At 41.3% G+C, this 12,354-nt stretch overlaps 1 protein-coding gene across 5 annotated transcripts in view; it reads left to right on the top strand.

Annotated features, from left to right (window-relative positions):
* Positions 1–12,354, top strand: part of PRKN (parkin RBR E3 ubiquitin protein ligase) — a 611,538-nt gene that overhangs the window by 323,989 nt on the left and 275,195 nt on the right. For 4 of the 5 annotated variants that reach the window (XR_013984719.1, XM_081000694.1, XM_081000696.1 and 1 more), the window contains exon 7: positions 9,968–10,027. The exons of the other annotated variant lie outside the window; for it this stretch is intronic. Coding sequence is in view for 3 of the 4 variants with exons in the window: in XM_081000694.1 (XP_080856820.1) it covers positions 9,968–10,027 (60 nt within the window). In the remaining variant the exon portion in view is untranslated. The remainder of the gene's footprint in view (positions 1–9,967; positions 10,028–12,354) is intronic. 5 annotated transcript variants of the gene reach the window in all.

Below are 12,354 nucleotides of genomic sequence, written 5' to 3'. Positions count from 1 at the left end.
AAATGCCACCAGAAGGGAGTTTCGTAATATTGGAGTTGCTACACTAAAAGGCCTGCTCCATGTCACCATAGTTCTGACCTTGGGACCATGTGGGACTGCAAGAAACTCCTATAGTGACTGAACTAGTTTGTGGAGATAAGGCTACCCTGGTTCTAAGTTGCTAAGGTCCTTATAGACCAATATTAAAACTTTCAACCTGGTATGGTAGCATATTGACAGCTTGCTCAGATCCCTCTGTGCAGGTGTGATGTGCTGTTGACAGGTCGCTCTAGTTAGCAACCTAGCTGCCACATTCTGCTCCAGCTGCAGCTTCTGGACCACATCTAAGGACAGCCCCACATAGAGTGCATTACAGTAATTGGGTCTGTTAGTCAGAAGTTAGTTCCGTTCATCAAAGGCTCCTTCTCATTTACAGATTTTGCCCTTCCACTTGGAATCAAGTATGAGAGCCAGGGTGGTATAGTGACTAGAGTGTCAGACCAGGACTTGGGAGACCAGCCTCATGTAACCAACATGTTTAAGTCTAATTGAGGGGTTAATACCATAGCGTAAGCTGTCCTGCCAGGAGTAGCTCACTTTGAGAGGGACTAGGTAATCAAGTCTTTGTTCCCCAAGTCTACCAGAGTAGTTCAGTGTGTGAAGAAGCTAAGCTGGTTGTTGCAGCTTAGCTGCATGGCTCTTACAAGCCTTTCTTGAGTTCCTATACCAATAATTTATTAACTTTCACCATTGTAATTAAGCCAAGCTTTACTGTTTATGCTTTCTGACTGATGCATGGAAAAGCACATGAATCTTTGAAGGGTTAGTAAGTAAATCATTTTAAACTTACTAAACGTGTGGTCTTTTTCTATGCTGGGGGAAGAGGGGAACTTTGGAAACAAATCACAGGGGCATATCTTAAAAGTCTAACAGCCTATATTTGCTGCATATTTTGTGGCTTTAACCAAAGAGTACTTGCCTCAGACTTGGATCTTGGCATCCAGGAATTCTACTTTTATACCTACTTTTCCTTGTCAACCACCACTATTCCTACTTGGCTGTGGAGTCCACTGGGTGACCTGAAGCCAGTCATAGCCTCTCAGCCAAACCTACCCCACAGGGTTATTGCAAGGATACAGTGGACTGATTTCTACAGTAGTTGCAATTGCTGGACACTTTTCAAAAGCAGCCAGATGTATGTTGCTTATCATAATCTATCCTGGATGTTGTTAGAGCATAGATAATAGCTAGAAATATTACCTAGAGAATCTTAAATTAGTTCACCACTGTAATTCCTTTTTTAAGAAGGTGAAGTTTTCTTTCTTTGAGTAATGTTCTCACTTAGTTTAAACTAGCTATGAGCTGGCTCTGCCTTGTATGTTGAGCTTAGATTTTCAAATGCATTATTACAATGTGTCACAATAAATGAAATGCTTCTTCAGATATGTGAGATATGGGGTGGGGGGAGTGGGTTGCTTAAAAGACAGAGTCTGGTGTCCATGTGCCCCTTGCTTTTTATGTTGCTCTTTTATTTTATTTTGTTCTCTTGTCTAAAGGAAAAGTGAAAAATATTGCTTCCTTCATTACCAAACAGTTCTTAAGCTCATGAAAAAAGAGCAGCAGAGAGTCTAGAAAAACCTTTGAAATCCCTTTCACCCTATCTGTGCTTCTAATTCTCTGAAAGAAACTTAGACAGCAAGGTTAGGGAAAGTGAGGAAAGGGGATAGCAAGGAGAATTATGACTTTAAATGAGTTTCCACTATCTGCTGTGATGATATAAAAAAGGTGTTTTGCTGTCTTCTGGCATCTTATTCCAGCTTTTCACTTTAGCAATGTTCCATGGTGCTGTGTTTCATAGATATTGGAACAACAGTAAGATGGGTGTGGTGGTGGTGGTGGGGGGGGGACTCATAGCCTGATCCACACATTCAGTGCTTTCCCCTAAGGGTACAATGTTCGTGTAGATTCAAGGTCATGCAATATGAACCAGGATTGACCCAAAACATTTTGCTGCTGGAAGTGAAGCACAATATATCACTAATCCCATTCAAAGCTCATTGGACTAGCAGTTCAGTCCTACTTTAATACCAGGTTATTTTATCCTCACCAAGCATCTCAGGTTCCAAAATAACCACAGATGTCTTACAGTACCTGCTGGTGGACAGCTTAACATGGTAGTGAATTAACATTTCTCTCTTGTTCATCATGTTTAAGTGCCAAATGTAGAATAGGCAACCCAAAGTCTCATGCTGTTCAGTCTTACTGTAGCACCACGTGGGGGGGGGGGAGACCTCCAACATAAGATGTTGAGCCAGCATAAGGGTACTCAGGGTGTTAGAAGATGGCCCTTCCCCTTGTTTAGCCCATCCTCCAGCTACTGATGTACATAACACACAGGCATGAGTCAGCTCACAATAGGTTTCTTGTAGTAAGATCCAGGTGCTTCATAAGCCAATACAGGACCAGAACAATATGTGCCCTCCTGATAGGTCCACCACCCTCAGAGGTTCAGGGGGATGGACCATGAGAGAGCATTCTCTGTGGCAGCCCCTAAATTGTGGAACACTCTGCCCACAGAAGAGCATATGGCTGGCAACTTCAGTTTGTTTGTTTAGTATACTGCCCTTCAACCGTAGATCTCAGGTTGGTTCACAACATAAAGTTTTCAGTAAACGCTGAAGATGCACTTCTTTGCCTTGACCTTTGACCCCCCGCAAGACTTATGTTTGTAGTAAAGGCAAAGGTACCCTTGACCGTTAGGTCCAGTCGCAGACGATTCTAGGGTTGCGGCGCTCATCTCGTTCTATAGGCCGAGGGAGCCGGCGTTTGTCCGCAGATAGCTTCTGGGTCATGTGGCCAGCATGACTAAGCCGCTTCTGGTGAACCAGAGCAGTGCACAGAAATGCCATTTACCTTCCTGCCAGAGTGGTACCTATTTATCTACTTGCACTTGGACATGCTTTTGAACTGCTAGGTGGGCAGGAACTGGGACTGAACAATGGGAGCTCACCCTGTTGCGGGGATTTGAACCACCAACCTTCTCATCAGTAAATTGTTTTAAACTGTTTTTAACATTGTGCTTTTAAATTGCTGTACCCTACCCTGGAGCATTAGGGTGAAGGGTGGGATGAGGAGGAGGAGTATGAGTATGATAATAATCATTTTTTGTTGTTGTTGTTCTGGGACTCAGTTTCTACAGCCCATGATAAACAAGTCCTCCTGCTCTTTTTATGCCCTACTATTACAAGTTGCCAGGAGTGATTAACTTAGTTCTGTAGTTTAAAAACAACCGTTTCCGCACAAGACATAATCCTTCATTCATCTGATTTTTATTTTCAGTTGACATAATTTATATGGGAAAATGGGTGACTGTGTTTCTGTTGCATCCCAGATTCCTTCTAGGATACCTTCGTTTCAGTTCTCTGAGGATGCAATGTATGGGGTCCTTTATCCTATTTGGGCGAGGAGGTGTAGAAGAGCAGTAGATCAATACATACACCCCCCCCCAGTAATGTTTCTCAGACTGTAATCTTCTTACTTTTGGAACTAAGCCATTTTTCACCTTCTCACCCCTTGCCTTTTCCTGTAAGACCTATTGCAGTCGTTAAGAGTCGTCAACAGGCTCATCTCAGCTATCTGCCAATCACCCATTCCCACCACCTTTCTGAGTAATACCCCTCCCCACCTTCTCACTATATAGAAGGATCTGGCAACTTCTGTTTCAGTGTATCTGAAGAAGTGTGCATGCACACGAAAGCTCATACCAAGAACTAACTTAGTTGGTCTTAAAGGTGCTACTGGAAGGATTTTTTTTATGTAATCTTCTTGTTATGAAACATCCCCTCATGATGCTTAGATGTACCCTTCAGTGAGCTCCAGATCTATACAAAAAGAAAGAGTATTCCACTTACCTTCTGAACAAGGTGACCTTGTAAATGGAAGGTGAGTGCCACACTGCAAAGTGGCATATGATTGGATGTCTGTAGTCAGTGCTATGGAATGCTGGGACTTGCAGAATCCCAACGTGTTGCTACAGCAACCAGCTGCGAGGGAGGAGGATTTAGTTGAGCCAATTAGGCAAGGAAAGTAACACTGCCGAGCGGGTCTGTGTGTTCTCTTTAAAAGATAGCGGGTCCCTGTGCACTACTGAGGAAACATGCATTATAGCTCTCTCATGCCAAGCACACCAAAACAAAGATGCTGCTCAGCATTTCTGTGTAAGGAATACACCTTTGTACTGAAAAGCGACACTCTTTTACTCTTGATTAATGTGCTCAGAATAACTATTGGCCCTGGTTCAGTATTCATAGTCACCAAAATAGATTGGAATCTAACTTTTACTCAAAAGCATAAATTGAAAATGGCAAAATTGTTTTTAGTTTACTGTACTTTTTCCTAGTGCTAATGTTAGAATAACAACATCTTCCGCTTCTGCACCATAGAATTGCTGATTGAATGTACTTTATGGTCTGTAATTGTATTTCTTTCCCCTATCTCAGCACTCTGGTACTCAGATTCATTTGAGAATTTGATTGACATTGTTACCCCCCCCACCCACCTTTTTCCCACTCAGCATTTGAAAATAAACTTAAAAGGAGCTGGGAGGGACTGTTGCATGCTGATGAGCAATCTTTATCTGCAGCCAGGTGCAGTCCCCTCCCTTCTGTGTTCTTCACAGTATCTTCAATAATGCCTTATAGAAAAAGGTAATTTCACATCAACATTGGAAAATGGCAGTTTTGTTTCTCCTTTTTACTCTGTATACATTTTGAAAGTTAAGAAACTTTCATGATAGGTTTTTTTAAAAAAAATATATATGGGGAGATAACTAAAAAATCATGAAATACAATGAAGTAAAGTAAGTCACTGGGATGCCGGTAGTGCTGTGGTCTAAACCACAGAGCCTAGGGCTTGCTGATCAGAAGGTCAGCGGTTCAAATCCCCATGACGGGGTGAGCTCCCGTTGCTTGGTCCCTGCTCCTGCCAACCTAGCAGTTCGAAAGCATGTCAAAGTGCAAGTAGACAAATGGGTACTGCTCCGGCGGGAAGGTAAATGGCGTTTCTGTGCGCTCCTCTGATTCGCCCGAAGCAGCTTAGTCATGCTGGCTATCTGCAGACAAACGCCGGCTCCCTCGGCCAGTAAAGTGAGATGAGGGCTGCAACCCCAGAGTCATCTGCGACTGGACTTAATGGTCAGGGGTCCCTTTACATTTAAAGTAAGTCATTATTTAAATTTTGGAGGATTTTATTGACACTAATAGTTGTTTTCTCTGGTCCCAATCCCCTCAACCCCCGACTCAGAGAAAGTGTCAAAAGAGGAGGAGGTAATGCTTTGGGAGATATTGCCCTCAACTCCAATGATTGTCCTAGCCAGGGAATTTGGCTTTATCTGACTTACGGCACACACACCCTGCCCAATGCAGTCCTTATCATCTTCACATTGTTGGAACAAGTCACAACATAATTGGGCAATGGCTGTTTGTAAAACAGAGCTCAGGAGAGGCAGGTTGAACAGCAAATCTTGACCAGGTAGCATACATGTACCTCAGCATGCTGCTGAGACAACAGTTCTCCTTGGGTGAATTCCAGTCTCATTTAAAAACAAACAAACAACAACCTTGTATTTGTGACATTGGTCTGTTCGTTGTTACTTCAGACTGCATTTTAATAATTTGACTCCATGATTTTGAACCTGTTGTTTTGTTGTTGCTATATTTGTTTATTATGCTTCTTTTACATGAGATTCCCAGCAGTTTCCTTTCCAGGGGGTTGATTGGATCCATGCCTCCTTAGTTTCAGCCACACTGCTGCTTTAGGTCTTCCCAGTCCATCACTTGACCCTTGAAACTGGAGTTAATTCTATAACCCTGGAGGCAGAGAGCATTTGGAATCTAGTACTGAATCTGAGGCCATATTTTATTTACAGCTTTTCTCTGTTTGTCAGAGTATGTGTAAATTCACTTCACACTCCTCCGGAATCTTGCTCATAGTATAAAAGTTTGATGGTGCCTAACATGGCGGCTTGGGGCTAAATTTGACTTGGTATAGAAGAACTGTTGACAAACGTTTGCCCCTAGTTCAGTTGAAATAATGTTATATACAGTATTCCCTGCTGTAAATATTTCATTCTTTGATCTTCAGATGCGCTTTTGGAAAGGGTTCCCAACTTCTCTCACTGTATATGACTTTTGTTTAGATACAGAAGAGGTTACTTTGTATCATTACTTCCAACACTGTTTATTAAATAGCCTCAGTACTCATTTGAAAAGTTTTCAAGGTAGCCCAAGAGAAAATACTAACTATCCAAGTGGATAGTGATCTTAATCTTTTTTTTTTATCTTTTCATAATGACCCAGACAGTCAAGTAGAATAAAAAAGGATGTTCGGGAAGAGAGAACAAGGTTGGTACAAGACAGGCTCATGCAAGGGTCAGTAATTGTGTACATCTCTCCCCCCCCCCTTCCCTGCTGTAAAGCACCAGATAGATACTAAACTGCAGTCTGGTCAGTTAGTTACTGTAGTTTATGTTGGAATTGATAGAGCTTGATGAAGATCTGTGGGCAGGCTTTGTAGCAGCATGATCAGAACAATAATTGGCAGCTCATGTGACAGAATTCTAATCGGCCTCAGTAAACTCATAGCATGACCAAGGAGATTTGATATGCCACCTAATCCTTCAGCAATAAGTCTCACTGTGTTCACTTCCAGTAAGTGCTTTAGAGGTGCTAATGCGCTCTCTAAGAGTATCATCTAAACTGGACAGGTTTAACTGGTATGCAGAGTTATATTTTCAGCTCTTTGATTATAAGAAAAATCAGTTTTGTGACTTGGAATATAAATACAAACAAATTGACCACAATCTGATTTGTTGTGGGGGGGGGGGGGACAGATTGATTTGGCATCCAACCAGCTGATGTCAAGAAAATTAACCCAAATATCTAAATTCAGTTCTGTTGTCAGGTGCAGACTTTTGGGCTAAAATGCAGGACCTGCGAGCCTCTAGGAAACCTAAATTTGTTCTAGACAATGTTTAGATTGACTGTGGATTTTTGAGAGTAAGGAAGAGGATCATTATTCTGCAGGACACTGCAAAACTTGGGAACTCATATGAATGAGTCATTTGGGGAGCTCCTGCTAGAGAATTATACAGAAAGCCCATGAACGTGCTTTGGACCTGTCCATCTCTTTCTTCTTTGAACCTTGCTGCTATTATGATGTCAGTGCACAGTCTCAGTTTTATCTACGTATAATCAGCCAGAGAGTGTTGAACAAGGAAGGAGGATCAGAAGTGACATTCCCAGTTTTCACCAGTTCCTCACAGAGGAGATCTTTCATCTTGCTTCTACACAGCACTCCCAAGAGCCCTGTCTCAAATGCAATAGGTCTCCAGAGTTGTTGTGGTAGTATTGCAGCTTCTTCTTTCTGAATGATTGCCATATGATGGTTAGATTCAGATGTAGCCTCAAACCCTGATAAAATTTACTGACGTTTTCCTGGTAGGCTTCAGCTCTCAATGCCATGTTTTAACCATTTTTCATTTCACTGACGTTGTGCCACTGTTAATAGAATACCAAAGAACTTCCTAGCCTCTCTTCTTGTTCACTTTGTTTTCAAAGCTAAGCTTGTGCTGAATTTTATGTTGGGAAATGAAGAGAGACAGACTGCAGAGAAGAATTAATTCCTTCATGTTTTTTCAACAGCTTGCAAATCAGTGTATTGTAACTTTCACACTGCATGCAAATAATCTAGCTTCCACCTTGGCTTCAAGGCACTCCTGCATCCCAGCACACCAGGAGATTTCAGACTGTGCTGTCTTAGCTTCATTTGAAAGGGGTGGGGGAAGCTTCATTGGAAATGCAATTGATAGTTTTTGGCCGGAGTAAGAAGTGCAGTGAGGCCATCAGAGGATTGAAATGCATCTTGATTCAACCTTATCTAGATTTTTTAATTCCTTATTATTATTTCGTTTGTGAAATATATTTTTTCAGTGCATGCCACTGGAGACAGTTGTGTGAATTGGAAAGGCGACCATACGAGATTCTACTTTTTGGGAGATCACACACAATCTGTTGTTTTCTAGCTTGCTAGAAAATAGGCCCAGTAAGATCTCTTTACCAGTATGGTTTTTCTTCACGTAGTAGCATATAAGCTTCAGAGACTCATTGCAGGAGCTTGTGCAGGGATGTTTTACCCATGGTTGGAAGATTTGGAAGTGGGCTCTGGGATTTCCCACTCCATATTCCCAGTCCCTGTCCAACATGCATTCTCCTTTCTCACCAGTTCTAACCGTGGTTGATTACTGCATTGCTACGGATGTTGATTATGAGCTCATCCATACTGTTGTTTAATGTGGATAGTAAACTTCATGTACATCCATTAATTTCCTCTTCTCCATATGGTGTTCTCCTCTAAATCACTTCCTTCCCACACGTTCCCCTCCACTAATTTGGATTTTCTCACGCCTCTCCTTTTCAGAGTATCCCTGGTATGTGAAAATCCAGACTGAGGGAGGGGAATTTGTAGGAAGGCAGTGATTTGGAGAGCAGTGTATGGACAACAGGAAATTAATGGATGTACAGGAAGTTTACTATCCACATTAAACAACAGTATGGATGATGCTAACCATGAGGCAAACAGGTCCAGAATTCCTCAATATTCGGTCTGCAGTCCTGCCATAATTTATCCTACCAAATGATAAGAAAACTATTACTACACATTAAGGACAGCTGTGTGGCAAAATGGTAATTTACATCTACCACAAATTTCCTTTTAACCAGAGGTGCTTAACTAGCATCTAGCCAACCTCCTCCTTGCCTGGGGAATTCATGCTGAAGAGAAATGAGAAGGCTTAATCCTACATTTCACTGCTGATATCGTAGCCATTTTGAAAGAGTGTCAGCATTACACCCAGGGACCTTTATTTTTTGTGCTTTAAATAGTTTGACATAACTTTGAAAGCATGTATATTCCCATATTGATTAAAATCAATCGACTAAAAAAAGCATAGTACCTTTCACGTTATGTATCACATATTCTCTGGAGTCAAAACAGATGCTTTTCTGAGGGAGAAGAAATTGAAATGGAATTGTGGGTGGGTGTGGGTATGGGTGTGCTTGTGCTTGTGCTTGTGCATGTAAGGCTTCTTGAATAAGTCGATTTCTGTGAATTCCTGTGTGAACTGACCTGATCTGCACCTACTGGACTAAGGTAGCACACTTCTCAGATCAAAGTACCAACATATGTATTTTAGGAGAAAATGTCTTTTAGACATGTGTACATTATGGTAAAATTGTTATCTAAATACCTATTTATAGATTTTTAAAAACCAAGAATGTGGAGATAAATGCAGGAACCAGATGGAATGGACTTATGAATGAACATAAATAAATCTGTTGCAGGGTAGAAACAGGCTGATACATACATCCTTACAGGCATCTGCACTTGCTGGCTTGAGACATCAAGGATCCCCCTTTAGGAAATGTCTGGTTCACTTAAGCTGTTCTTAGGTTTCCTCTGAACATGTGTAAAGCTGTCAGTGATTATGACTCAGGCAAGTCCAGTGCAACACAGGGTGGAGTGGACTGCACTGCACTGTGAATGAGCTTCTCAACAGCAGCCCCAAGTGTGAAGAATGTTGTTTGTTTTCTAATTTATACACATATAATGGTCAGTGTAGAGGGTGGGGAGATAGAGCCGCACTGTCAGTCCACTTGATGGGCTTTCGACTACCCATTTCCCCCCCTAAGTACTCGTTTATTGTTAATTATGATGGAAACAATAATGCATTAACCAAACATAAGTAACTTGGATTAATCAGCTGCTTTGCAGGCAGACACTTGCTCAATTCCCTGGAGTTCCCATCAGCAAATTGTAGTAATGATGCTGATTTGCACAGTACTATTGTTTCAGCTGTAAATACCTGAATTGATTACCCAGGAGCCCCTGCCTCAATGTAGCCTTGTTTTTGCTTTGTTCTTTATTATGTTAGGTATCCTGCACAGCAGGGGGCCTGTAACCACGACAGAGTCACCTTGGGACTTCAAGTATGGTAATCTAAATGAATTCTTTGTTGCTGTAAATTACAAACAGAACAACAGCCGCCTGCTCCCACATTTATAAATATGTATGGTTTCTCTGCCTTTGTGAAATTATTATGGCCAGGGATAGATCAAAGTGAATTAGCACCTGCCAAGTAAATTTGATAGGTCATTTTCACTTTAATTTTATTCCTGTGTGTCATGACACAGTACCAAAATTAACACTGACGTCGTCCTTTGTTACAGAAACCATTGATAATGCTAAACTGGGTGGCAGAATTTTTAATTGGTTCATAAGAGTCTCAGCCATGTAAGCCAGTTGTTCTGGCATTAAATAGAGACATCAGAATGGTATTTATTGTATTGCTAAACTACAAAAAATCAATGGCAAAGTTGTATGTAATGATCTTGGTCTAATAAACCATGGTTTGACTGAGAATGAGAATTGTGCTTCCCCCACCCCTTCTCTCATTGTGCTCTAATGAAAGACTTCCAGGGTTTTTAACCACAGTTTTCTGTTGCATCCAAACTGGAAACTATGGTTTAATCTCCAACCACAAAATTATATCAATCCAGCGCTGAAAGGAAGAATATAATCATTTTAATTTTTTTAAAAATCGTAATATCTCTATCCCATTTTCCTATACAACATACAAAATTAAAACCACAAATTAACAACATCTAATAATTAAGACTGATTAATGTTAATTTAAAATATCAACAATGCCATTTTGAAAGGCTCGGCTATTTTTAAAGGACAGTCTAAACATCCAGGTCCTTTGTCAAGCATGCACTAGCTATGCTCACCAAAGAACTTCATAAGCCACCTGTTGTGGCTGTCTATTGAGAAGACAAAATCAGGGTGTCGTCAAACTGTGAAGCACCTTTCAGGCCCAAGACAAACTGTGGTGGTCTTTTTAAATAAATGTAGGAGAGAAAACATTTGGATTTTTAACAACTGCAGTTGGAAAGGAGTTGGTTGACACAGAATGCCGTAGGGACATTTTGACTGTGCATAGCATATATTTAAATACACAGGGAAAACTGCTCTGAACCAATTTGCATTAGATTGTATCTATGCACCACTGTTGTGGTTTGTACAGCTATTTTTACCTACATTTTGTTCAGTGGCACATGCCTAAGTGAGGCTCAGCATTGTATCCATTGAAAGGATAGGCCAAAAATATTCTGGGTTGAGTTTAGATACATCTGGGATTATTGAGGGAGGAGGCCTCATAACTGGTAGGATTTGGCCTGATGACACCCAAGAAAAGGGGAAGGTTGTAAAATGTGGTTTTTGCACTTTATATGGTGCCGAGCCCAAAGGCTTATGCACCACCATATTGTGTTAATGGGGGGGATCTCAGGAAAGGTATGTTTTTGTTTACCAGCAAAGGCTGTCATACCTGACCCACCATACCTGACCTTTGTTTTTGTATGTCTTTCTTGGGATACCTTTGACCCTGATACCAGATCAGTATGGTTAATTTGTCCTATCAGTGGAGGCTGAAAAGAAGGTGTTCCACTACTTCTTAATTTAAGAATTATACATTTACCACGGTTTGAGACATGCTGCCATTCATGCATACCACAGAGATGAGTCCTTGGGCTCCTTCCAGTCACATCTGCAGCAGCATCTCAAAAGGATTCCCTTCAAAATCAGATGTAACTGCCTAGACTCTACATCACTTTCATTTCAAAGTGAACAATCTCCCAAGGAACTATCTAGTATCTTGCCTGTCTGTTCCAATTCCTCAATTTTTTCATCACTCTTCAAACAGGGATCATTCATATCTGCTAGGATCTTTTCATACATAATAAAATGAAACAATCAGTGGGGAAGAGCCATGGTGCAGTGGCAGAGCATCTGCTTTGCAGGCAGAAGGTGCCAGGTTCAGTCCCTCTCATCTCCATGTAGGGCAGGGAGGGACCCCAGTCTACAATCCTGGAGAACCGCAGCCAATCAGTGTAGACAAATACAGAACTGGATGGACAGCCCAGCTCTGGCTCAGTCAGTAGAACATGAGACTCTTCATCTCAGGGTCGTGGGTTTGAGTCCCATGTTGGGCAAACAGATTCCTGCATTGCAGGGAGTTGGACTAAATGACCCTCAGGGTCCCTTCCCACTGTATCATCCTCTGATTCTATAATTCTAAGACAATTGGCTTAACTCAGTTTAAAACAGCTTCCTGTGTAATCCACCTAGCAGGAATAAAACACATTTTCTCCAGATCATCTTAAAATCCACACACATGCACACAAAACAAAAACAGTGTATATATTGTTGTCTGTATATAATGTACACACGTTTTGTGAGGTTGTGTGAAAAGTTGAAAGA

This window comes from Podarcis pityusensis (genome assembly GCF_964106645.2).
Source record: "Podarcis pityusensis genome assembly, chromosome: 3".
Taxonomy (NCBI): Eukaryota; Metazoa; Chordata; class Lepidosauria; order Squamata; family Lacertidae; genus Podarcis; species Podarcis pityusensis.
The sequence above is the reverse complement of the archived record's forward strand: the minus strand, read 5'-3'. Positions and strand labels throughout refer to the sequence as shown.